Raw genomic sequence first — 27,210 nt, 5'->3', positions numbered from 1 at the left:
GAAAAGCGCTTGAATTATTTAGCATCAAGACCCCGCGTGCAGATCTAAAAGAAGAATTAGCCCATCCACTCTATAATATGTATGACTAGTGATCACACATGCAGTCAAAAAGACTGATCAACACTTGGACGTGTTCAATGGTGTCTGTGACACACTGTTGTCCCCAGCTTATGAGCAAAGCCTTATGATGGAGTCTGTAGTGTCATAAATAACAAGTGTGTTTTTATTGTCTCTATTGACAAGCCGAGGAACCTTTTCATGTTGTTTAATTAATACCTTCATTCATAACAGCAGTTCAGCGTTTGCAGGGTCTTGGTAAATGTTCTTCAACTGTATGTATTTATGTTTTTTTAAGATCCTATCAGGACTGGGCTACATATTCTGATATATAATAACAATACAATACAACAAATATATTTCAAATAAAGTATATTAACACAATTTCCTTTTCAGGTTTTTTATTTTTCTTAGTATTACTAATAAATGTGTATTTGTTCATATATATTTTTTAGGTTTCGGATACTGTGCAATAAGATCATCAACCACAAGATGTTTGACCACATTGTGCTGGTGATCATCTTCCTCAACTGCATCACTATCGCCATGGAGAGGCCTCGCATTGACCCCGGCAGTGCTGTAAGTCTTGGAATGCATTGAAAGCACAAAGACGACTTTTATAAAGAACTATGTAACTATTCGTGAAGACTCTATCGCGGGTTAGAACTAATAAACTCTACAGTCTTTATAGAAGTATGAAGGGATACGAAGGTAGAGCGAAAAGGAAGAGAAAATGGAATCACTCTCACTCTAAATGATTTTACTCAGAGAAATGACATGGAACATTGTGGAAGCAGGGAATCACTCTTGAATGATTGTGAGGCAGTAGATTTGAGTAATGTTTGTTATACCACCGCATCACTGCATCCAAAACACTCTCATCTCTCTAGCGGAGGCGTCATCGCCTTAGATTGAGGAGGGCGATCTGAGAGCCCTCCAGCAACACATCAGACAAGAACACCTCTCTAACCTCGTCCTTTCCTACTTCTAGCATTAGCAGGAAAACACAGCTCAGCAATTCCATGCATAAACACAATAATTGTCACTGGTTGAGTTTTTTGTTTTTTTTACTGGTAGATGTGACAAACTGTGGTTTGATCACAATTGTCTTGAAGAGGCCTCACATTGAACCCAGCAGTGCTTTAGCTCTGTGGCTAAAATGCAGGCTAGTGTAATCAGGGCGGAAAACACACACACACACACATAAATAAAGCAACTACACGAATTAAAACAACTGACTGTGACCGCACTGACATTCAGATGCACTTATAATTTGTCAGAATCCTGCTGCTTTGGTCCTTCTTTAAATGAGAAAGTGTGTGATGCAGGATGCATCCAGAAAAACGGGAATGATCAGTCATTACATCAGTGAGTCGGGTCGGACCGGGCCTGCTTACAGCTGCTCTGGAGCTGATTCCACCTATTTGTTTATCTGTATGTGTATTGGTGGGGGGGGGGCTCTTTGGACTCCCTGAAGTGAATTGATTCTGTTTGGGCTGCATGTGACAATGGGCTGCATCGCCCGTGGTGCCGGTCCGACAAAGACCAGGGGATTCTCATCTCATAGAAATGTGCCGTGCAGATATACTCTTTCAGTCGTGATGTTAGTGTGGAGTACTGAGCGAATAGTAGTATCAGCATGATGCTGATACTACTGGTGCTGGTGTTCATCACCTGCTGGTCGCGGTGCGTCATTGACCAGAGTCGCTGAGTTGTGTCTGTTTGTGGTGCATTACCTCAGAACCAGATGAGGTTTGTGGCTTCCTGATTTGTGGTGGGAGACATTGGATGTCAGGCGTTGGACTTGAGAAACAAACCACCACCAGTAGAGATGGGAAATGAGAGGGAGGGAGGCTTTTAATTACCTCCGACGAGACGGGGGGTCATGTGATCGCCGGCGTTTGTCAGGAACTATGTGGACTTTATTTTTATTAAGGTATATTATATAACCCACCTTATTGAAGGTTAAAGGGCCCTTCCCCTTCCCCTTCTTCTCTCCGACTTCTTGCCCTGCTGTCATTCCTCATCCCATCCCTGTTTGTTTATGAAAGCATGGAATACTCATTCACACAGAGAGGAATGGAACTCAGAAACCCTCTCTACGCCAGCATTACCAGTGATGTCATGCCTGATATTCTCAGAGACTTGACATAAAAACACTGCAGGGACTTCCATGCCTGAGTTTGTGTGTGATCCCCATGTGGGGCCGTGGGAAAAGCAGATACTTACGCACGCACACGGACAGTCAGCAGCCAGGCTGGGTTGTGGGTTCATGGACAGAAGGGAAATGCGGTAAATAAGCTTGCTGCTTGCTGGCTTGTTTTCGCCCCTCAATCCTGTCAGTCTCAGTAAATAACCCCCCATCTGCTGCTGTGCCCCCCCCCCCCCCCTGCCACTGAGCCGCACCGCCTCCAGCATTAGGAAGCATGGTGTGCAGTAATGTGTATTTGGATTTACATTTGGGATTTCATTTTTGATGATATACCAAAGTGAGAGTGCTACTTTTCTGAACTGAAAATGAAGGACACACTGCTGATTTGTTCATTGGAAAAAAAAAAACTAAAATCGCAAATGTAAATTAGCTGAAGCCTCTCGCTGCACCAGGTGCTGCATCAGTGACTCTGAAATGCACTCGGTTGGGGAAGTTGTTATAACAGTGCGCCTCAACAGTGTTCTGGAGGTGGACTGCCCCACATAAATGAGTTTATTTGTACTACACAAAGTAACAGATACCGATGTCATTGATGTAAGGGTCGACGGCGGCGCAGGTGGTTGAGAGGGTCGTCTTATGACCGAGAGGTTGGCGGTTTGATTCCCGGCTCGAGCACATGTGTACACTGTTGTTGTGTCCTTAGGCACGACACTTCACCCACATTGCCTGTGTGAATATAGTGAGCGAGTGAATGTCGGTGGTGATCAGGAGGACTGGTGGCACAAATTGGCAGCCTCGCTCCTGTCATCTTACCAAGTAGTGAATCAATAATGCGCATACAATGTAAAGCGTCTTTGAGTATATAGAAAAGCGCTATATGAAAAAATCAATGCATTAAAATCAATGCATTATTTCTCCCACCGGAAAAAATAAAATAAAATTTTAGATCCAAACATTGGGCTCATTGTTTGAATACTTCCTGCAGTGCTAATTAAAAAGCAGGCTTAGAAAACTTTATCATTAACCTCCAAGGCATCATTATTAGTATAAGTACAACAGGGGAAAGTATTTGTGAAATAGCTTCCATACGCAGTATTCATCTGAGCACTAGAAAAGAGGTACTTTGCCTTTACTTTTAAATGGAACCGAACTAACCCGTCTTCCTTCTTTATTGCAGGAACGGATCTTCCTGACATTATCCAACTACATCTTCACAGCGATCTTCGTAGCTGAGATGTTGATAAAGGTGAGGCGCGCTGGTGTTTTCTCTGACACTTTATTTTATCTCTGAGAGTTTGGTGGCTTACTTTTTAAAGATAAACACGTTTGGTCATCAGCAGAGTACTAGATTATGTACTATTTGAGTCGTATTATATGACCAATGCTGGCTGCTGGTCTTACCCCCTCGGGAAACAAATCTTCTTAAGACAATGCTGTATATTTGATATTGTAGGATTATGTTTTATTATTTATGATTGCATGCTTTTTAAGGGGTGCTCAAATGTTTGATCATATTTTAGTCTGCTATAAAAGATTACAAAACTAACAAAGTCCCATGCTCCATGTTTCATTTCCCGAAAACCTTTTTGTGGTAACCACTCAATCCATTGAAAGTATTTTCCTGATAAATATGCTGAAAGTGTTAATGAGATCAAAAATGAGAACAAATGCCCCAAAAAGGCTGATTCAAGCGCTTCCCCTTGTTTTCAAGAACATAAAAGCTCGGGCTAGATCACAGTGAGGCCCCTCCTCATCTTTCTCCTGCTTTGCATATGATTGATAAACCCAAACCAGATATATAAAATAATAACCACATACAGTATAGTGCAATACCCCAAAGTATAAAAATAAAAGATAAGAGTGGGGAAAGGAAGGGAATAGTAGATCAGACAGTGAGCAATGCTCTCTCTCTCACACACACACACACACCCTGTCAGGACGGTTTCATAATGCGGAGTGGAGGATTGTCTCGCCAGTATTCAAATGGAACAGCTTTGAATGGAGGTCTGTTCAAGTGGGTGAGCAGAGAAAGAGAGGAGGAACATTCACGGTGTCACTCGTTCAAAGCCTCTCTCTATTTTTGGTCTCGGTGCTGCTGCCGGCATCACGAACATTTGGTTCACACACACACACACAAACACACGCACACAGACGCTCGCGCAAACACAGTGCCTTGGTTCTATAATTTCATTTTATTCTGGTGATATCTCAGATTTTATATAGTCCCGATCAGATCTTGCTGCTTTTTCAGGAGCTATATCTTTATTTGAATTAACAACAATAAAAAACGATTTACCCAAAAATGGAAACGCTGCAATAATGTTCTTGCCATCAGGCCAAGACTTTCAGGTGAAGTCTCTCTGTACAAATGTCTTTGGGAATTCTCAGCAAAAGGAAGTTGCAGCAGTTTGTAGTTTGTCTACACAACTCTAGAAAACATCAAATGACTCCGTACAGCTCGTGTGAAAGTCTCCGGGAGGCTGAGATCTCAAGTTGTTAGTCAAGGACAATACTTTTGATCTTTTTTAACAGATGCACTACCAGATTATAATGGTCTTATTTTCATTCATAAGCATTAATTAAAATGTAGTCACAGTTACAGGAATCTAAAAAAAACAAGCCCTTCACATTATTTAACAGTTTTACCTCAGATTGAATTTGAATCCAGAACTTCTATTTTCAGTGCAGTGCATTGTTGCGTTTATACTTCTTAAACTTCTTTGCTAATCCGTCACCCTACTTGCTGCACACTACTGAATGCTGTTTGTGTGTCCAGATCGTAGCTCTGGGCTGGTGTTTCGGGGGAAATGCTTACCTGAGGAGCAGCTGGAACATTTTGGACGGGATGCTGGTGATGATTTCTGTTATTGACATCCTGGTGTCTCTCATCTCCAATTCTGGTACCAAGATCCTGGGCATGCTCAGGGTGCTGAGGCTGCTGAGGACCCTGAGGCCGCTGCGGTAAGTCGCACCCTGAGGGACAAACGCAAACACAAAACCTTGAGACAACCAGCTTTAAATATCACACAATAAGAGCTTCGATTTCCTCCGAATAAATCTGATGCTTTATTTTAAGATGGAGGCACAAACACACGAGCTTCCTCTCAGCACTGACCTGCGCCGCCTTTGGGAGCATTTGGCTTGTGCGTTTGTACATCCTGCATTTTTCATTATCATTGTGCACACAATTGAACAGTCATGTTTATTGCAGTGGAAATGGAGGAGGAAATAATTCATAATTTTATCCCCAGAGAATCTTTTGTTTTTTCGTTGTTGACATTTTTATGGCTGTCACTTCATGCTTGACCTGGCTCATCATAAAGAGAACTCTCGGCTTTGCCATCTATTGAATATTTATCACAGTCCTCAGGAAGACGAGGACAATCATATATTATTACAAAGTTCCACGTAAATTCCGTGGAATACATTAAAGTGGAAATCTTTTCATTTCACTCTCCTTGAATTTGAAGTAGTTCTTGTTTGATTTCATGTGTAGGTTTTAAGAGCATAGATTGGGTCAGGGGGAAAAGGTCCATTTTGGAAGAGCACAAATTACCACAACTTAATATCAAATTATGCATCAATATTTACATGCTCACTTCCTGCTTCCCCTTTAAACTACTTTGAAGTCAGCAAAATGAGAGGAAGTAGGTTTTTATGCAATGAAAGGTTAAAAAGAACGATGTTTAATCCAGGTTCTGGACTTGTCTGTCCTCTCCAGGAGCTTCATGCTTCCCAAATAATGTTTGTCAACAATAACATGAGGATTATTGATGACGCACTGACGTTGGAGAAGGAGTGGGATATTCTGATATCATGTCCGTCACACGATACAAGTTGAATCAAAATGCTTTAATAATAAATGTGTTATTACTCTCATTAGTTCTAATAACACGACTGTTACTGCAACCTATGTTTGTGTAAGAGAAGAAGAATGCTACCTATGCCTCCCTCTCACTGATTTTATTCCGTCTTAACTTCAACAACTCCTCAGCCGAGTGACGACTGTAACAGACCTTGATGCTGCCTGGTCGTCAGAGACCACCTCATTCTGAGGAAATGCATTTGTAGTCAACATTGACCCAGAACCGAGACACAGTTAGAAATACACAGCGGGGGGGGTTCAAAAAAGCTACTAACTATTCATGTAGAGCATAATTAATATAAGAAACTGAGTGAAATATTAACGTGACATCAGAGAGTCCGCTTGCTGTCAAACAGAATCGGTTCTAATTAGATGTGGTGCAGCTGTTAGTACAGTCTAAAAGCCTGTACCTCATCTGCTGCCTCATCAGTGATTTAAGACCCACGGGGTCTCATGTCCACGAAAGTTTCAAGTCAGATGAGAAAATACGTCACAATTACGGAAGGACATTAGATACATTTTAAATTAGGGGGGGGGGGGGGGGGGGAATTCCAAAGGAGCAAAGGGCAACATTTTCTCTTGGGAGGAATGTCTAAATGCTAAATGGCAGAGAAAGGAGGAGGACTGTATGAAGACAGGCAGAGTGAGGGATAGAAGGAGGGAGGGAGGAAGAGGAGGTACAGAAAGCTGAGCCTGGTAGCTGGGCTCCCTCCCTCCCTGCGGCTGGAGCTGAGTTATGGGAACGCAAGACAGCAAAATCATTTCTACGGTAGTTTCTAAGTTTTAATTGAAATGGATGAGTGCGGTAGTACATTCAGCTACAGTGCTGCAGTAGGTCTACAGTAGCGTGGTAATCGTGTACTGCAGGTACTTCAAAGCCTGGTAATCCTGAGTGGGATTGTTGCTCAGGCTCCATTTAATGTTTCTGTCACGGTCATGATGAGACTACCTGTGGGGGCAATACAAAAAACACATTGAGTGTGTTACCAGTGCTAGTTTTCAGGTACCGACTGAAACTGAACTTTGACTAGTTGTCTGTTACAAATACACAACAACTCTGATTCACGTTTACTTTTTATGGTTGGTGTGTAAAGATACCAAGAACAACTTAGAAAATGTTGGTGATGATCCAGATCACCATGTGGGCGGTGTGAATCCAAATAAGAGCGGAATGAGCTGCTCGGCAGAGGTCTGCGCTGGCAGCGCTGTTCTGGTTATATTATGATTTGTGCAGGAAGCACGAAGTAAACGTAAAGAAGGTGGAGGACTTCAGGTACCCCGGGTCAACAGTGCAGAATGATGGAGAGAATGTGGAAAGGAGGTGAAGAATCGTGTGCAGGCAGGCTGGAACAGGTGGAGGAAAGTATCAGTTGTGCTCTGTGATAGGAGAGTGTCAGCGAGGATGAAGGGAAAGGTCTACAAGACACTGGTGAGGACAGCCATGATGGACGACTTAGAGACAGTGGCTCTGAGGAGAAGACAGGAGGCGGAGCTAGAAGTGGTGGAGATGAAGATGCTGAGGTTCTCCTTGGGAGTGACCAGGTTGGGTAGGATTAGAAATGAGACAATAAGAGGGACAGTGAAGGTTAGACTTCTATGGTTTGGACATGTCCACAGGAGAGACGGGGACTATATCGGTAGAAGGATGCTGAGGATGGAACTGCCAGGGAACAGGGCTAGAGGACGACCCAGGAGAAGAGACATGGATGTAGTGAGGGAGGACATGAGAGTGGCTGGTGTTTGGGAGGACGATGCAAAGGACAGGGTGAAGTGGAGAACGTTGATTTGCTTGAACGTTGATTACGGGACAAGCTGAAAGTACAGCGGTAGTAGTCGTAGTAGTAATAGTACAGGAAGCAGTACAAGCGTTCTGTCTTTTATGGAGACTTGCTTGGTGTTTTTCCATTAAGATACAAATGGCTCCACGATGAATTTATGATTTTGTTTTTGTCCTTCAGCCACAGGTAAACTTATTAACAATCACTAGGCAGAGACAACTTTATCACCCATAATGCATCTGTGTGAGTTTCAATATCAGCTTGTTCCCACTGAAGTTAATTTGTGGCACATTCATGCTCACTGTCTTTAAATTAAATATGAACTTGTTTATTTTCCCCTCTGGCAGCAAATGATGCAGCATCATCATCATTTTTTTTTTATTGCTGCATGTGTTTGTGTCAATGTGTGTGCGCATGGGTCTCTTCTTGCTCTTGAAGAGCAAGCGTGTGTGTGCGTGTGGGTGTGTGTGTGTGCGCGTGTGCGTGTGCGTGTGCGTGCGCGTGTGCGTGTGCGTGTGCGTGTGCGTGTGCGTGTGCAACAGAATGATGCATTGGATTTGTTCCATGGGACGAAAACGCACACCTCCACAGCCATTTGTCCAGCCTCCAGCCTGTGCTGGGGGTCGGCCTGAGGGAAGCCTGGACGCTAACACCCTGCGTCACCCCATGGTGCTTTTATGTCAGCTTCCTGCACCTCCTACAGTCATTTACAATGCAGCTGCAAGAAACTAACCCCCCCCCCCCCCCCCCCCCGCTGTTGTGTGTCCATTAATTGTGCTGCAACACAGCAGACTGATCTAACAACCTCTGAGTATTTGTGAAACCATGTCGAGCCAACAGGCTGTTTTATTGATAGCCCCCCATAGTGGCCCCCATCGATCACATCCATCATTTCATGTTGACTGAGTTACTCCGGGGCGTCCTCTGTCTGTTCTCGTCACGTGTGGGCGTTTGACTCTGGTGCTGCTTGTGTGCTACCTGAAGCCGTTGAGCAGCCCGCCGGCTGAAATAAAATCGAGTGTGAAGACAGTTGGAAAAGAAAGGAAACAAAGTTTCGACAAAAAAAAAAGATAGCAGCTGCCTCATCTTTTATTCCATCTATATCCTTGCCCTCCTCTCCCCCTATTTTCCATCCTCCCATATCTCTTAATTACACCCTGTGTTAGCGCTGTCTGCTACTCTTTGCCCGACTTGATGTTCTCTATGCTCGGTGTGAGGGGGAAAGATGGGTGGTGCAGGTGTTCTACGTCGTGACAGGCTTCTTTGTTCCGTGCACAAAACAAGGATACCCTGTCAACATCTCTGAAATTATGCAGAGGAAAAGGGAGAGCATTAACTTTTCTTTCCCCACCTCCCTCCGTCCTGCTCCTTCTCATCCCTTTTTTTGTGTCGCATGCAAATACATTTTATTGGGAGGAGCCCATCACAGCACGCGCCCTTCACTTGCAGCTTCATCCCTAATAAGCATTTTCACTTCAAGATATGTGTCAGAATGGAGATCAAAGGGAGAACATGATGTAAGGAAGCAGAACGATTGGCTCAGGGTTTCATATACGAAGCAGCAACACCTTTTTGCAGGTAAATTGTGATCTGAGGGAGTGAGCAGGATAATGACTAACTCAGGGCCCCACAATCTGTTTTTAATAAGCTTTATATTTTCATGTTTTTCTTATGTAGTCAATGAGTCACAAATAGAATCCCTAGGATCACAGCGCCTCCGACCATGAGGCAGGAAAACTGGGTGCCTCACATAATTTATCTTGTTGCTCAGCGCAAGAAATGTGTTACTCATATACAGTTGTTTCAGAAAACAAAACAAAATTAAAGCTGCAAGCAGATATTATTACGTTTTGTAACTTCATATTGAGTTTGAAGTTTGCGTGGTTGTGGGGTTGCATTGCGTGCTCATGCATCTTCATGCACCTCACCTGTGGGGTGAGGGGGTTTGTGGGTTGGAGGTGTCTGTGCTCCATGTGGTGAGAAAAGTAGAGTGAATGTCCAGTACTTATTCCCCAGTACACCCAGAGCAGCACGCTAAAATCCTATCGCATGCTGTCTTCCAGTGTGATCAGCAGAGCCCCGGGGCTGAAGCTTGTTGTAGAGACCCTGATGTCATCCCTGAAGCCCATCGGCAACATCGTGGTCATATGCTGTGCCTTCTTCATTATCTTTGGCATCTTGGGAGTACAGGTAAGAGGGATGGGTGAGAAGACAGGACAGACAGAGAAGAGGAGGAAATAACAAGGCCGCACATTCGCAGACTAGCTAGCTGTTATACAGGAACACTGTTTTCCTGCCAGCATGCTGCAAGTTTTACATGTGACAAACATTCCCATAATTCTTCACTTTCTCCCATTCCATCTTGATAATACTTAAATGTAGTGAAATCTCAGCAGAAATAGCTTCCCCACTTCCCATCACTCACTCAGTATTTCTATATTATAATAAATTATGTATCAAACAAAAACATAAATACACTCCTCTTGTGACTTTGACACCCAAATGATCATAATTTATGCGCTATGCAGTAATGTTCGACATAAATCCACCTGGAAAGTTTTTACTTTGAAGTGAAATTCCATGTTTCCCCTTTTCCTTTTTATTAAAACTAGTGTTCTGTTCAAGTTCACTGCAAAGGGCTTGTCCATATTTTCTTTACAGCTGTTCAAGGGGAAGTTCTTCGTTTGCCAAGGAGAAGATGTCAGAAACGTCACCAACAAGTCCGACTGCATGCTGGCCAGCTACAAATGGGTCAGACACAAATACAACTTTGACAACCTGGGACAGGTGAGGGCTATGAAACCCGAAGATTTCTGATGAATGGACAAATACATGTTTTTTGTTATTTTTTCTGCTTCACTTCTCCTCTTTTCATTTCTCAGGCTTTAATGTCCCTGTTTGTTCTGGCATCTAAAGATGGTTGGGTGGATATCATGTATGATGGACTAGACGCTGTCGGAGTTGACCAACAGGTTAATGCATTTCGTATTTCTTTCATACACCATATAAGCACGTGCCAATTGTGTCTAGACCGTCTCTATACCATCCATTTAAACATATATATGGTTGCTGTGTGTCTGTAGTCATTTAGAATTGTGTACCTCTGGTAAATGGAGTTTGCAAATATCGATAACATGTCCTACATTGTTTATGTTTCAGCCGGTGATGAACTTCAACCCGTGGATGCTGCTCTACTTCATCTCCTTCCTCTTGATCGTGGCCTTCTTCGTGCTCAACATGTTTGTGGGTGTGGTGGTGGAGAACTTCCACAAGTGCCGACGCCACCAAGAGGCCGAAGAGGCCAAACTCAGGGAGGAGAAGCGATTGAAACGCATGGAGAAAAAGAGACGGAGTAAGGAGAAGGAGCTGGCTGGTCGGTAGTCTTTCCACATCTTTCTGAGTCCTGCTTGATCTGAGCCTGAGCCTTTTTTTGCTTTTTGATTTGGTTTGGCTGATCTCAGAAAAACTCCGTTAGTGAGCCAGTACCAACTACAGTTGCTGCGCTGTGGTGGGACGCGCTCTTTTTTGCTTTTTCTTGTAGGCCTTCGGGCTAGTTTTTACGGTGCAGTCTGGTGTTCACCATCTCTTGCTCTGCGTACCCTGCTAGTGACCGGGAAGGCTCCTCTTCAACTCCAGCATAAAATGAACCAAGCTGGATGTTAAGAGAAGCTGCCGTAATTAGCCGGTTTGCAGAGCTAAGGAAGCTGAATCCCCCCCCCTCCCCACCCTTTCTTCCAAATGCCTGGTATATACCGTAGGTTCCTCGCTTGGGGGGGGGGGGGTCTTAGCATGCCAAGTGAGTGCTGACAGATGGGCCTTGCATGATAGCGGCTATATGGAGCTGTTGGGGGAGGAGTTGGTCATCGTAATAATTGCCCTAAAGAAAAATGACAGCCCCCCCTCCCTCCCCTCTTCTGCATGTGGTTTAGTACAGCCGTCGGGGCAGGAATACAAAAAACCAAAAATAAATGTTTTGTTAGCGCCGTCATCACTTTGGGTGAGATCTCTCGGAGTTCGTAAATTCCCTGCCTGCTCCCCCTCCCTTCCGGCTGTATAGGGGTTAACGACAAACTGCTTGGTTTGAGTTTTATTCTTCCACTGCCTCCTTCACGTAAAAAAAAAATACAGCATCTGCAAGCATTAGAATTTTTATGAATTAACTTCCAGTATTTTCTCCAAGTAAATGAAAGCCATATTCTTTTTAAACTTCCACAAGGAGCAGTGGACATCACTTATTTCTGAGGCTGGAAAAATCTATATGACACAATAAATTAACAGGAACAGGAATGTTTCCGTCCAACTCTTGAGAAATACAGATGGTCATTGATATTCCTTTTTCTGGAGCATCTGCCCAGGTTATCCGAGCCGGAGAGGCACTGCCAGAGCTTTGTACGCTGCGTCTCGTGTTCACTTCCTACTGTATCTTCAGGTTTCTTCCTTTTTCTCAAAATCACATAAAACCTTTAATATTTTTGAAGTCTTCTTCCAGTTTTGGGTTTTTCTTTTTTGGTTGAAAAGTAAACTTTTTTTTTTTTTCTACGTAATTTGTCTGGTGAAGAAGACAAGGCTAGGTTTACAGTATAATAGAAATGCCAAAAGGGACTTAATGGTGTATCACGATATTATTATTTCAAGGTGGTTGGTTTGACCATCTTCGAGGTTCCGATTGTGACAAAATAAAAAATCCCAAGAGGTGGACTCAGAATAAATGGAAAGACGAAACACAGGAACATAAACCAGCTTTATCTTTCATCGCTTCCTTCTAGTCTTACTCCATCCTTCTTTCCCTCTTTCTGTCTCTTTGACTCTCTCCTGATGCTAACTCTCAATCCTTCCTTGCTTTTTTCTGCTTATTTCTGACTAACATGGTCTCATTCCTCTAGATGTAATGGTTCCGGGGGTGAGTTGGGCCCTCTCTGAAGGCACATTGAAAGGTACAGAGTTTCCAGCATGTTATCTGTGTCCCTTTAAACCCACCACCACCGACCACGACCACACACCATGGTGGCGAGGGTTATGAGTTCAATGATCACGGGAGGTAGGGCCCCATCCCGCGTCCCCGCCCCCCTGCCTCTCTCCCATCAGCCCCAAGTCCGCTGGACATGCTATTTCCTGTTTTCTCTGTCATGGCTTTGTCTTTCACAGCTCTTCCACGTCGTTCACGATCCATCCACTGTCCACTGTCACTGGCACGGCACTGCTGCGCCACCACAGAAGAATGCTCATGTTGAGTAAGGTTAGCATGGAAACTGATTTGGGGATGTCTTGAGGCAAGGATGGGGTACTATGATCCCATTGTAATTCATCCAGGAGATACTGCAGAATATCAGATGACCGTCCTTTGCTCTGATAATATTTGATAATATAATGTTTTTTAATAGTGGAAACAAAATAAACATTAGGAGAACGAGTAACTCCACAGACCAGAAATGAAACCCGTGACCTTGCTGTGTATGGGGTTAAACGGTTTTATCATGTTTCTACATTCCGTAGTACGAGATTGTACCTTTCATGCAGGACAGCAAGGCTGAAAAACAAGAAATATTCCATCTCCAAAAAGATGTGTAAAAGCCATGCTAGAGCTGCCGTCTTAATTTAGCATATTAGCATGGTAATCCACTAATTATCATAAATCCCAGATGAAATTTATGAGAATTTGGTACAAAACATAAATGGAACAATTTTCTCATTAGCTGGTTATTCATGCATATCTGGGATCAGAAGTTAATTATTATGTTTGTCATTGTACAGTATTTTAATATACATGACTCAAGGTTCAAAACTTATATCAAACCAGATTTGTATGAGAAAAATGTTAAACCAGGATGTGTTTCCCCAACGTGGTACTGACTTTATGCAAACTCAGGTTCTCCTTGGGAGTGACCAGGTTGGATAGGATTAGAAATGAGACAATAAGAGGGACAGTAAAGGTTAGACGTTTTGGAGACAAGGTCAGAGAGACCAGACATTGATGGTTTGGACATGTCCAGAGGAGAGACAGGGACTATATCAGTAGAAGGATGCTGAGGATGGAACTTCCAGGGAACAGGGCTAGAGGTCGACCCAGGAGAAGAGACATGGACGTAGTGAGGGAGGACATGAGAGTGGTTTGTGTTGGGGAGGACGATGCAAAGGACAGAGTAAAGTGGAGAAGGTTGGGTTGCTGTGGCAACCCCTCACAGGACAAGCTGAGAGTACAGTAGTAGTAGAAGTAGTAGGAGTATTTCGCCATCATGATCCATCCCTATAGAGGATGGTTGATCAAGTGTTGAATATCTCTGACCAATCAGTGGTCTGCAGTGTTTTAGCTTTTTTGAAACCTTGATGAAGGATTGGAAATGGTACTGAAAGTACCGCTTAAACTTAGCCAACCTTTCTGATCATCTGACCACTTTCATTACCTGGCATGCTAAGCCTGGGGTTATTTATACCAAGAGGGGTGATGACCAAAGCTTAAGAAAATATAATAAAACAATTTGGAATCATCTCTTAACTTCTGTTTCTCTTTCAGTGTTTGTTTCAGTTGACTACAGTTATGGTAAGAGTTAGGGTTAGTTAGGGGTTTCTATGGTTATTGGACAAACAGCATTTCTGCATTGCTAACATTCCCAAGCATCATCTTGTTATAATTAATAAGATAATTGGCCTCCATTAAAGAGCGCTGGATCACAGAACCGTGTGTGTGTAGGTGTGTGTGTGTGTGTGAGGTGCTTGACAAGCTGGAAAAATGATGGTAAATCAATCAGATACACACAAAAAATCCACTGCAGACTCGGAGGTAGAAAAGCTCGCAACTAGACACACAAGGAGTTACACACACACACGCACACACACACACACACACGGAAGGATGGAACTAGTCCCCTCAGGATTGAAGTGAAGTGAGTCCCAGTTTGAGCAACTACTTGTTGTGATGAGTCATGCTTTCTGCAGTCGGTGTCGGCTGCGTGTGACACTTCAGAAGATGCACAACGTTGCACATGATGTATGCTGCACAGAGCTTTGTGCCCCAGTGGCAGAAAAGGATGTACAAGAATCTATAACCCTGGCAACCAGTATTTTTAGAGCCAGTAGCATATTTAAAAAAACAGACAGCTATTAAATTATTTTAACTTGACTCTGATTGTGTCATTTTTATAGTTTCTAAATGAGGAATACTATTTATTACAGTACAATATGTATACAGGTACAGTACAATATGTATACAGTTACATACAGTGTGATATATTACTGTGTACACACACACATATGCACAGTTTATCCTTTTTTATTGAGAATTTAATATACCGTATTTTTTGGATTATACGTCGCTCCGGATTGTAGGTCGCACCAGCCAAAAAATGCATAATTAAGAAGAAAAAACCATATATAGGTCGCACTGGAGGATAAGTCGCATTTTTGGGGAAAATTTATTTGATAAAATCCAACACCAAACAACATATAGCACAAAGAACATGCTAACACGTTTACCAAAATATCAGGTTTTATTCCGAATCACGAAATCCAAGGAAATCTTCATCCTTGGTGTCACTTTTGAACAACTCCCCCAACTCGGCAGGTAGACAAGACGCCGCTTCCTCTTCTACGTCGCTTACATCAGACTCGTCGTCAGTTGCAGTTCCAATTATTCCAGCCTTTCTGAATCCCGACAGGATGGTTGCGGTTGTCACTGAAGCCCATGCTTTGTCAATCCATTCAATGACTTCCAGGAAAGTTGCATGGCGCATTCTCCCGGTTGCCGTGAAGCTGTGCTCTCCATCCGTCATCCACTGCTCCCACAGGTTACGCAAAACTGACTTAAAGCTCCTATTCACGGAGATATCAAGTGGCTGGAGTATTTTGGTTAAGCCTCCAGGGATGATGGCAGGTATGGAGTTGAGAACTTTTAATTTGTTTTTTAACTGTGGTGTGATGTGCGCTCTCATGCTATCCATCACAAGCAGAGCTTTGCGTGCTCTAAAGAAGCCATCCGGTCGCTTATTGTAGCACTTTGTGAGCCACAAGTTCATCATTTCTTGATCAATCCACCCTTTCGCGTTCACGGCGACTTCAACTGAGGAGGATTGGATTTTTGGCATGGTTTTTCGTTTGAAAATGACCATCGGTGGCAGTTTTGATCCGTCTCCACAACATGCCAGCACCACTGTGAAGTGTGATCTCTCATGACCAGTTGTAACGATATTCACACTTTTTTGCCCTTTCTCTGCCACACTTCGGCCCATGGGGATGTCAAAAGTGAGGGGGACCTCGTCCATGTTAATAATATGATCCGGTGTCACGTTGTGATCACTTACATGCTTTTCAATGAACGCGCGGAAACTGTCAACCTTGGCTTGGAAGTCCGCTGGCAGTTTTTGGGACAGTGTCGTCCTAGCTCTGATAGAGAGGCGTTTGCGCTGCATGAAGCGGTAACACCAAGAAGGTCCTCCCGCAAAGCCGTTTATATTCACCGCCCTGGCAACCACTTGGGCGTGGAGACGCAACTGCACCGTTGACAAACCTCTCCCAGCAGCACGTTGTTCAAGCACCCATGCGTGAACTCGTTCCTCCAACTGCGGCCACCTAGCTTGTCGCCCGCGATTAGCTTTCTTTGTTTTCTTCATTTCAGTAAGCGTAACCTCCGCTTTTCTCCAGTCCCTTACAAGTTTTTCGCTCACTCCAAACTTTCTTTCTGCTGCTCGATTGCCGTTTTCGGCTCCATATTTCACTATCTGAAGCTTGTAAGCCGCGGAATATGACTTTCTTTTCGGCGCCATTTTCAATCAGCCCTTCTAATTTGTGTTTTTAGATAACAGGTGTGACAGATAACTCTGAACCTCCAGAAACCGCGACAGATTCTGACGGGTCACAGAGTTCCCTGTAACACCTGTTATAGAAATGTGTAGGCTACTGTCTTTGCGCTCACAGATTTTGTAAAAAAAGCATATATAAGTCGCTCCGATTTATAAGTCGCACCCCCGACCAAACTATGAAAAAAACCGCGACTTATAATCCGGAAAATACGGTACATTTAATATAAAAATATATATAATTATGCTGCATTTCATTACCTGAATGTTTTTAAGCATACCTCACAGCAACAGTACTAAGATAGTATTTCATAATTCATTACAAAGACCATCAAGCCATCCATCATAGAAATGTCTGCAAACTGCCAACTTGTACATTTTCAATTTGTAAAAAGCGTAAACGCTGCCAGGATTATGTTCGGTTGGAATGAACGACACTCTGCAAGGAAGTTGTAGGCGGGCAGATTGTAGGCGTACAAAATACAAGACTTTAACACGACAGACTCTGTTCTCAGTTCTCTGTGTGTGGTTATGCTTTTTTTTGGGGGGGGGGGGGGGTATCAAAATCACACTGACTTTAGGGAAAGAAACCATGCAGATCACAAGTTTTCACTACGTAAACCAAAGCAGATTAGACAGTACAGGGGAAATGTTATACTTTTATCAGGCATAGTGGCATGCACAATTTATCGACAAAGGCAACACTCCATTTCTAATAAAAAACAGGAAGGGAAAAGTAGATCTATTTCAAACATCAGATATCGTACTCTAAAAGCTGTTGTCCTGTCACACTGGTGATGTCGGTGGACTCGGTACACAGCTGTTTGAATTAAATCTTTCCTCAAAGAATCATTTTTAATCATTCATCTCAGGGCATTCATATCCATGTCATAAAATAAATCCAAAATCAAAGGTGTTTAGGTTTAGCCTTGACATACATTAGAATGATAAATACATATAAACAGATAAATATACATATTTATTTTTTAGATTTTATTTTATTTTTGTCTGGCTGTCTACAACAGCAGAGAGCTCGAAAACATGCAGATGATGAAAAGAAAATAATAAAGGTGGTGAAGACACACACAAGCGCGTTGTCAGGGAAACCCCCCCCCCCCCCCCCCCCCCCCCAACAGTCATTTTATCAGGAGGAGACGTGCACATGGACAGAATCAGCTATAATCCTCACGACTTTTCCGATTTGTCGATCCTGTAGGTATCACAACTCTTGTGACGCTGCAACCGTGAGTCATCCTGTTGATTCGTAACCCGTTTTGCACATTCTCACTGATTTCCCGTGTTGTCAGGCTAAATACTGGGACCATGCGTTTTGCACAACCTAATTTTCACGTGCAGTACAGAATGGAACCGCAGAGCTCCATAGAGCGTCCTGTAAATCACAGCATCCCACCAAGAACAGCTCCTTCCTGCTGTTTTTCCACTCGAGGCTTTTCCAAGTTACAAAACTGTGCGCAGCATGTGACCACAACTGAGGCACCGTGTTCACGGTGTCCCGCGGCGTTGTGTTTACATTGTGTGCATCCTCGGGACAAAGCAAACTTGCTGAAATCATTTTTTTTTGTACTTGTAAACTGTTTGCAGAACCATTTCTTTTTTTTTTAGGAACTTGAAACTTTCAGTATTGACATTTCTGATATCCAACTGGTAGTCTGGTTCTCGCTGGACCTTTTTAGTGCAGCCTTGTGCATGAAACACAAACAAAATAGCATTTTGGAATGAAATTAATTGCTACCTTAAACTAAGTGGAGTGTGAACTAGTGTGAGTTGAAGGCCTGACAACCAAATACAGTGTATCTCAGGTCAGTCTATAAATGATTTTACAGTTTTCTGACAGGATGCTGTAAATGTGTAGATAGTCTGAGGACAATGTGACTGTTGTTTGTCCCATATAAATTCATGAATCCTCTTCACCTTGAGGTGGGTAAACAAAGTTACTCCCGATGTTTGAGTGCTAATCTCCGGTGTCGGTAGGCTGCCAGCAAGAAGACGAGAATAATGGCATCGTTCTCATCAAACAACATATGGCGGAATAGCTGAGCGAGCGAGAGACAGGAGAGAGAGAGGGGGCAAGCAGCAAATATATATGGGTCAGGCTTCAAACAAAGATGAATATAACAGATGTTCCATATCGCCTCTACACTGGTACCTCTACTTACGAATTTAATCCGTTCTGGGAGTAGCTTCGTAACGTGAAAACTTCGTAAGTAGAGACGCATTTTGAATGTAAATGCACTAATCCGTTCCAAGCCCCGCAAAAGTATGATATTTTTTAAAAATATTAATTTACCTTTTAGCTGTTACTTTTTGTCCTCTTTGTTTACTGGTCCTTTGCGGTGTTTTCTGCCTCGCGTTTCTTGAAAAACTGATCCAATGACGTCTGCTTTTGCCGGCTTTTGACAATCCGTCGGAAATGTGCGAGGCAGACGTCATCATAATGAGCAATAGCCCGACTTGTCAACACTTTTTCCGGGTGACACGAGGGGGACACGAATAGCATGCTGGGATACACGCATACGCAACGGGTTGCCAGGCAGATTTTAGGCGATAGCCAATGGCAGAGCAGCTACGAGCAGCTATTTTTGACTTCGTATCCTGAAACGCCTTCGTAACGAGAGGCAATATTTTCCCATTCAGATACTTCGTAACCTGAAACTTTCGGATGTAGAGACATTCGTAAGCAGAGGTACCACTGTATTTTCTGTTCCAATTTCCTGGAAATGTAATTATTAACACCAGGCCTTCAGAGAGAGAGAGAGAGGTGAAAAAAGAGTAGAAAATGGTGATGTATCTGGGCAAGAAGTGTGAAAGATCCTGCTTGGTGGCATAAAACTGTGATGCCACCAGATCCCGTGAGCCGTGTTTCGGGTAGGAAGCGCGTCACTTATTAATAGTGCTTCTCGAGCTAACATTGGACCTGAAAATATGCTTCAACCCATTTATAATTCTGGAGATGTTAATGACGGTGTTGATGGATATGAGCTGCATTTTTGTACCCGACATGAAAAAGACCAAAGTCATAAAATAAGAAGCAACGCTTCAGGGCAACGTTCATTAACGATTACTTGTGTTGGAGAGCGTCAAATAAATACGTAATAGGACAACTTGTCATTTGTAGGAGAGGAGTCTGTGCAATACTTGCTATGAATGTTTGATGTGTAGAAATACAACAAAACTCATACTGATGATCTTTTGCACTGAACGAAATGAGAGGACCAAACAATAAGCTTTACATCCAAGATCAGGCCCCGAGCATAGAAACCAGACAATGACGCGTGAGCTTTATTAACCCAAAGCAACAGGTTCCAGTCTGTTTTTAATGGTTGCCCTCTCCCGTGTTGGGACTGGAAATTTGTATTTGAAGTCCACGTTCATGGAGAAAGTGTGTTTCGTCTTTGCTTTTTGCAATCAGAAGTCTTCAGCGCTGATAATAGTGTCAAACCTGGTTTGACATGGTTTAACCTTTTTACTTTGATTGGTTTTCATATTTTTATTATTTTTTAATTCTTGCATATAGTCACAGGAAGATAAAAGGTATAAGTTTAGTGAACAAAGAATCTGAAATGGTAAAGCCCTGTGTTATTATGTTGCTCGAAAAGCTTCCCATCAATCTGCACTGTCATCGTTGTTATGCGTGTACCTCCGCCCCCCACTCACGCCGTCCAATCACTCGCCTTCACCATCAGTCCGCCATTTCAACTGGTTCATCCTGCTCAAGTATGACTCAGAAAGAGGTGTGTCAGTTTATCGTGTGGACCGGCACAATCTGTGTTGGGATGTGTGTCGATGAATGTGTATTTCTGTGTGTGCGTTATCATGCGCTGTCATTTTAAATGATGTCATGTTTCCTTGCTTGTTTGCCTCTTCTCTTCTGGACTCCTTGATTTGCGCCGTCTCTCCTCTCTGTTGTTGTCCCACTTTAAATCGGTTCTCGTTTGTCTGTTTGCTCGCTGTTCTTGTGACTCTCTCTCTCTCTCTATTGGACGTTAAAGCAAGGCAGCAGAGCATGCAGGATTTTATTTTATTTTTATTTTCTTTATTGATTCACAGCAACTGTTTATGTTGACAATTGTGTTTCTTGTCGACTCACTGTTTGCCAGACTTCTCAAGTGAACGTTCACACGCGATTTTCTTGGCAGACACTGAGTCTCGAGGTCTACCTCTGAGCTAATCACCACGAGGGGCGGGGACAAAAAGGGAGCAGCCACATCTGATCAAAGGGCTGTATCAGATCTGTAAAGATATCAGTAATATAATCTATTGATCCTCTCCCGTCCATCCAGCTATACATTACACTGTTGCTGCTGTTTTGAGCCCTGCTCTTCTCTGTACAGCCTTCCATGTCATCATGCCCGAGTCTGTTCTAGTCCCTACATCTCACCTAGTCCCTTCACTCACTAGTTCACACTCCTCACCACGGTGTAATCTGTAATCTATTCAACTATTGGTGGGACTACCAACCCAGCAGAACCTTCATACACACTGACAAGTGATGCAGTGAAGACCAAATACCGTACCGGTGAACGCACCACAGCGGCGTCTTGTGACATTTTGAACGTCTTGGTCAGCCGAGACAACCTCATGCAATCACAGAGTTTTTGGCAGCTGTAGGTCCACCATGTTCCGGAATCATAAAATCCAGACACAGTGCCGCCCCAGTGCTGTGTTCTTCCTTCTCATTGGTCCCGCAACCAAGGACCATTCCTGCATCTGTATTTCCCAACAAAGACCCACTTGGAAATGCATGGACTATCTTTGTGTGTGTGGCAAATTCCTCCACAACAGGAAAGTTGGACATCCTGCAAGGTGGAGTAAGATATATAGTGGTCATTCTTAGAAAGGGAGTTATTTATGTCTTGTGTGTTCTTCTTCTTGTCTGCCAGACCTCCAGCAGTTTTTCAACTGGGGTTTTTTTGGATCTCCCTCCAGCTTAAAAACTTAAATGTCCAAAGGATCCGGCTGATTCATGCTCATTTAGGGCTCTGTTGCTGCTTCAGTGTCCTCGGAAAACGATCCAGTGTAGCAGCCGTTAGCAGCCGTATTCAGGAGTATCAGGATAACTAGGCTGCCATCCAATTTCTGCATGTGGATCTGCCACAGTTGTGTCCTTAATGTGGCACATCGCTCAAAAAAGGTTTGTGCTGACGACCATCAGATATGAACTTCTAGTCAATTACAAATTAATATGGACAAGTGATTCCACACTTCAGACATACACAATCTGAATCGATGGCATTTCCTGCAGCCAGATCCAGTGGACATAATGTTGTCTTTCTTAATATTAAGTGTAGTTTTAATCTGTTTAGCCAAACCAACGCAGCTCGTTTCTGTGGGTCGCCTCAGCTCCCTTCCTTTCAGAATGATGGGAGCTGAGAGAAGAGGGAGGGAGAGGAGGCTGTCACCTCACAGAAGTAGCGAATATTCTCATTCATATCTTTCATTTGTGACCTCAAGAAACATTCTGACTGCCAGCTGGGACATTATTCAATGATCGTGGTTCTCCTTTTTCCCCTGAGCTGAGAAGAAATGAGCAGTGGAAGTAAGAGCAGGAGAGCTGGTGTAATTTAACTTCTTAAACTTTAGCCTTTTCCTCCTACACTTTATTCTCGTGTATTTCCTCTGGAGACTGGTTGAGCTTTAACAAAAACGTTTTAGTCCCCTTTATCTATAATGTTAGCGCAGTGTTCCCTTATGCCCTCGGTGTATTTAGGAAAACTGCACCTCAGTTTTACTGTATTCAACTATTTTCCTTTGTTCTCTATTTAAATATGTTCTAATGGGGCACCATATATCCCATGTTTTAAAGAGGAAAAGTCTCCAGACATTTCAGCCAATTGTAACAGAAGAGGAAACACGAAGAGGCTGCTGCTATGGGAGCATGTCTGCCTACCTTAGTGTGCCGTGCACCTGCACACAGTAAGTAGAACAGAATATAAATAATGTTTGCTCATCCACAGATGATGGGCGACCTCATAAATACGAACTCTCAATTAATAAGGCTGTTGCATCCCGCAAGGGTTATACCTCCAATAAATAACCTTGTCTTCCACAGTGACAGTGACATCATTATTCTCCCAAATCGTAGAAAGTTCCCCAAAGCTTTCATGGCGAGTGATCTGAACAGCTCAAATTTAAAATTAGTGGAGTGTCCCTTTGCTAAAAAGACTGAACATGCTGATTCTAAAATCAACTTTTCCTGTTTTGTCTTTCATTTTCAAGCTACTGACCACTTCCTGCTTAAGATTTCAGTATAAAAGCCTTGCATCCAAATTAATCCATCGCCTTTGGGAATATAGGGATTAGGGTTAGTAGCCATTGTAACATTGTAAACACGCCTTGTGGTCGTAAAGTTGAACTGCATAGGTTCCGCATAGGTCGTAAATCGACAACCCCCCCGTTTACTTTCAATGGCAGCAGTTTAATCTGAAGGTTGATGAAGTAAAACAATTAGTAAATAAAAATGTACCTTATGCTGTGAAAATATTTTGGCATTTCCATTAACAGAGAATATATATCTGGCAGGGTTTTGAGATGAATTTTAATACCCATAATACGGGATTAACACCGTGGGAGGAATGGAATAACAGGCCTCGCTTACTCAGCTCTCCTGTCTTCTTCCTTAATCTGTTGGAGTTTCTCCGATGGGGAAGCGACGAGTCGCAAACCATGAACCACACACACACACACACTCACGTGGAAATCTTTGCACAGCTGCAAATGCGGCAGCACACCTGGGAAAGACCTTTAGGCAGCGGAACCCCCACTAAAGGGCTTTTGGGTGTGCATCAAGAGCTGATGTGCATTGCTTACTTTCTCATGTGACCTGGACCGTCTCTTTCCTGTTGGACTAAAGGAGTGATAAGTGGTGTGCCCGCTCCCTCTCTTTCCCTCATCCCACCGTGCCTGTCCAATCATCCTTCTTCAATTGAGGGAGGAGGTGAGGATGGACAGGCAAGGACAAAGTTTCATCTTTTTTCCTGAGAGAAGTGAAAGTAAAAAGGAAGGCGGAGTCACGTGACAATCAATGGGCTAGAAATCTCTGGACCGAACATTTCATTTAAATTATTGTTGATCAGGGGAGACAGATTACAGATGGGTTTAACTGGACTCTGGACTTTTCTCTGTCTTATCTGACCTGCCTTCCCTTTTTCTAATTCAATTACACATCTCTCCAGAAGTGAATAAAGCTTTTATTGACTTTTATACAATCAAGCCTACAGGAGGTTGTTTCTCTAACCAGAGTTCTTTTTTTTGGAAAGCAGCTTTCCGGCCATCAACAGCAGATTTATCATGCGGTATTCCAATTTATTTCCTCCTATCTCACTTTTTGAATGCCACTTCCTCCTCCTCTTCGTCTTTACCCCGCTCCCCTGCACCCACCCCCCCACTACTTCCCACTTCCAACAGAAGCTCAGAGCAAGCCTTACTACTCCGATTACTCCCCCATCCGCCTGCTCATTCACAAGATGTGCACCAGCCAATACCTGGACCTGTTCATCACCATCGTCATCGGGCTCAACGTCATCGCCATGTCCATGGAGCACTACCAGCAGCCTGAGGTCAGAAGGGGGGCGGGAAGTCGGGTTATGCAATTATGTATCTCTGAATAGTGTTGCTAGCAAGGGTACCAAAAAATAACAATTATATTAATTACTATAAATATTATGAATATTATCCCCCCTGGATGACAAGGTCCGCGTTGGGTGTTAGGGAACCAGGGCAACCTGAGAAGAACTGGGATACTGCAACAAGACATAAATGGAGAAGGGCGGAAAATAAGGAGTTGTTGTTCCACTATGACTGACGATCATTTGAAAGTCTGGTTGGCACTGGTTACCAACAATCCATCCCTGACTGATTCCATTCGGTTCAAGGCATCAGAGTAGGAAATGGTCAAAATATGTACAACATGGTATTTTGCTATATGGGTTAATGTTGTTAAGCAAGGTACAAAACACATATTCTAAATATAAGGTATACTCAGTGTATATATATATATGTTTAGAATTTTGTTGCTGGTAGATCATTTTGACTGTCATTTTAAAAGTAACTCTTAAGCCAGAAAAGTATGTGCATCGCTGATTTAAACTGTCATGGGATACAGGTAAGGCCCAAGTGTATTACAAGAGCTTGTATGAACAAGAACCACTTATTGGAAATACTTCACCAACTGGTAGAGATTGGAGGTTAGAGTTCTGATCCACTTGTTTTAGAAATATTATCACTGAGTACATGAAAAGGAGGTGGATGACAGGAAACGCACAAAGAAAGACTCTGTGGATGCATGAAAGAAGGATGATTAGAGAGATAAGATGAGATGGATCTTTGTCAAGTTGATCAATCTTTAACCCGCCTCTCTGACATTCTCAGGAGCTGACGGAAGCATTGAAGATTTGTAACTACGTCTTTACTCTCATCTTTGTTTTGGAGTCTGTCTTCAAACTGGTGGCCTTCGGCTTCCGGCGCTTCTTCAAAGACAAGTCAGTACTGACTCCCTCTCTAAAGTAATGCCCAAAAGTCTTGAGCACAGATCAGGGAGAAATGCTGCATAAATATTTCACTCCGTTTTTCTTTTTTACATTGTCATGGATCCGATATTGAAAGTAAATTGTCGGTTAAAGGTACTGTTCTTCAACTTCTGAGTCATGCGGAAAATCTGAGGCAGTTCTGAGAACTTACATGAACCTTTTCTAAGGTGCTCAGAGGCCTGCATGAATATAAACGGCCTCATTAAACGGTCATAAAACATGCTGCCTCAGATGATTTCATAGCTTTGAAATCCTTGGCGTCCCACTGCAAACCACACATAATGTCCAAACACGATTGCAGCAGCACAAATGTATAATAGCAGGCATCAGATTTATTTAAACACACACTGAAAAACACACCCCAGTGGAGGCATCACATTGTGGGAGCAGAACCGACCACAAACGGCTCCATGATGCTCTTTCTCTTTGCCAGTGTGGATCATTATCCATTCTGGAATTGGCAGTAGTCCAGTTTGATATTACACTGCTTCACACTCGCACACATTTACACACAAACAGATGGAAACAACTGGCTCGGACCAAAGGGACTATTGCGATCGTCTCTGTGAGTTTTCAATTCTATGTTTTCTGTTTGTTAATCCAAGTGTGAACTGGTGAACTCCTGCTTGTGAAAATGAATCAATGGAAAATGACAATTGTGATTGGCACCCATCTTTGCCCACTATTTGTACACTCATTCTCTTCCAGACTTTTTGTTCAGTGCACATTTATTGCAGTGACTCGAAAATTACAAGCACCGTAGGACGGCAGCAGAATCGTCCAATGATATCGGGATGAGAAAACTTTGGAACTGACATCTGGAACAATTGTGAAAACCAAAGTGACTCGTGCAGACTAGAGTGGAGAGCATTGATATTTTGTTGGATTTGATGGGTGTATGTGTGTTCGTAGGTGGAACCAGCTGGATCTGGTCATTGTGCTGCTGTCTATTATGGGCATCACGCTGGAGAAGATTGAGGAGGCCTCTCTGCCTATCAATCCCACCATTATCCGAATCATGAGGGTGCTGAGGATCGCACGAGGTATCAGCCCCACACTGTGTCCGTCTGTCTATCCTCTTTGGCACGCTCTGTTCCACGCCGGTTTCCTATTTGAAATTTGTTCTTATGCTGCCACATCCTTGGTATTCCTGTTGTAGTCATTTCTGCTTGACAAATATCTGCGGGGTTTAGGCAGGGTGTGAGCGAAACAGATTGGACAAAGAAATGCACTAGGCTAACAAAGGTAGTGCCAAAGAGCAAACAAGCAAACAAGCAAAGAAAAGGAGAGTGAGAAAGGTGGGTGATAAAGAAAGACGTGTGAAAGTCAACAAAGCTGCAATGATCTGAGGAGAAATGAGAGAGAGAAAGAATAAAGGCAGAGTCAAGGATGACGAATAATTTCTGACCTGAAAAGAGATGAGAAGAAGATTGGAAGAAGATGGGGTTGAAAAAAAGAAGCAATTGATGTCAGGATGGAAAAAGGTTTAGATGAAGTGAATGGGTATAATGACAGAGGAATAAATGGAGGAGAGTTTTATATTGGCTGAGATAAATGAGCATATCTGGAGGGAGGCTAAATGTGGGAAAGGATTGGAGGCGCTAAGAGGGAATGATCAGAAGAGAAAACGTGACACTGCTTGAGTGCTACAGGCCAACGGTCCAGGCAAATAAGCGTAACTGCGGGAGGGGAGCCGACGAAGCAGGAAGTAGAGGGGAGACCAGAGACGGAATGGAAAATCAGAGCACTCCCATTTTTCCTGATTATTACCTCCGCCGAGCAGCTCATTCCCCTCACACTGTCACACAGCCACACTGCCCTCCCTGTTTCACAGGTGACGGCTTCCAGGCCTATGTAAGGCTGAACCACCCTCGTATTATTGAGACACTTTTCCCTTTTGTCTGTGTGTCCCAACAGTATTGAAGCTCCTGAAGATGGCGGTGGGGATGAGAGCTTTGCTGGACACCGTTATGCAAGCCTTGCCTCAGGTGAACACTCGACCGATTTAAGTACAACCACAGCG

The 27,210-nt window shown here is 43.2% G+C and overlaps 1 protein-coding gene across 1 annotated transcript in view; it reads left to right on the top strand.

The window, feature by feature from the left end:
- cacna1g (calcium channel, voltage-dependent, T type, alpha 1G subunit) overlaps positions 1–27,210 on the top strand; it is a 144,037-nt gene that overhangs the window by 105,776 nt on the left and 11,051 nt on the right. The window contains exons 20-31 of the mRNA XM_068757269.1: positions 513–636; positions 3,387–3,455; positions 4,986–5,170; positions 9,916–10,042; positions 10,514–10,639; positions 10,735–10,824; positions 11,012–11,204; positions 12,736–12,786; positions 24,067–24,218; positions 25,030–25,139; positions 26,100–26,230; positions 27,105–27,175. Coding sequence (XP_068613370.1) covers positions 513–636; positions 3,387–3,455; positions 4,986–5,170; positions 9,916–10,042; positions 10,514–10,639; positions 10,735–10,824; positions 11,012–11,204; positions 12,736–12,786; positions 24,067–24,218; positions 25,030–25,139; positions 26,100–26,230; positions 27,105–27,175 — 1,429 coding nt within the window. The remainder of the gene's footprint in view (positions 1–512; positions 637–3,386; positions 3,456–4,985; positions 5,171–9,915; positions 10,043–10,513; positions 10,640–10,734; positions 10,825–11,011; positions 11,205–12,735; positions 12,787–24,066; positions 24,219–25,029; positions 25,140–26,099; positions 26,231–27,104; positions 27,176–27,210) is intronic.

This window comes from Brachionichthys hirsutus, unplaced genomic scaffold (genome assembly GCF_040956055.1).
Source record: "Brachionichthys hirsutus isolate HB-005 unplaced genomic scaffold, CSIRO-AGI_Bhir_v1 contig_882, whole genome shotgun sequence".
NCBI classification, from domain to species: domain Eukaryota; kingdom Metazoa; phylum Chordata; class Actinopteri; order Lophiiformes; family Brachionichthyidae; genus Brachionichthys; species Brachionichthys hirsutus.
This window is presented reverse-complemented; position numbering and strand designations above follow the sequence as displayed.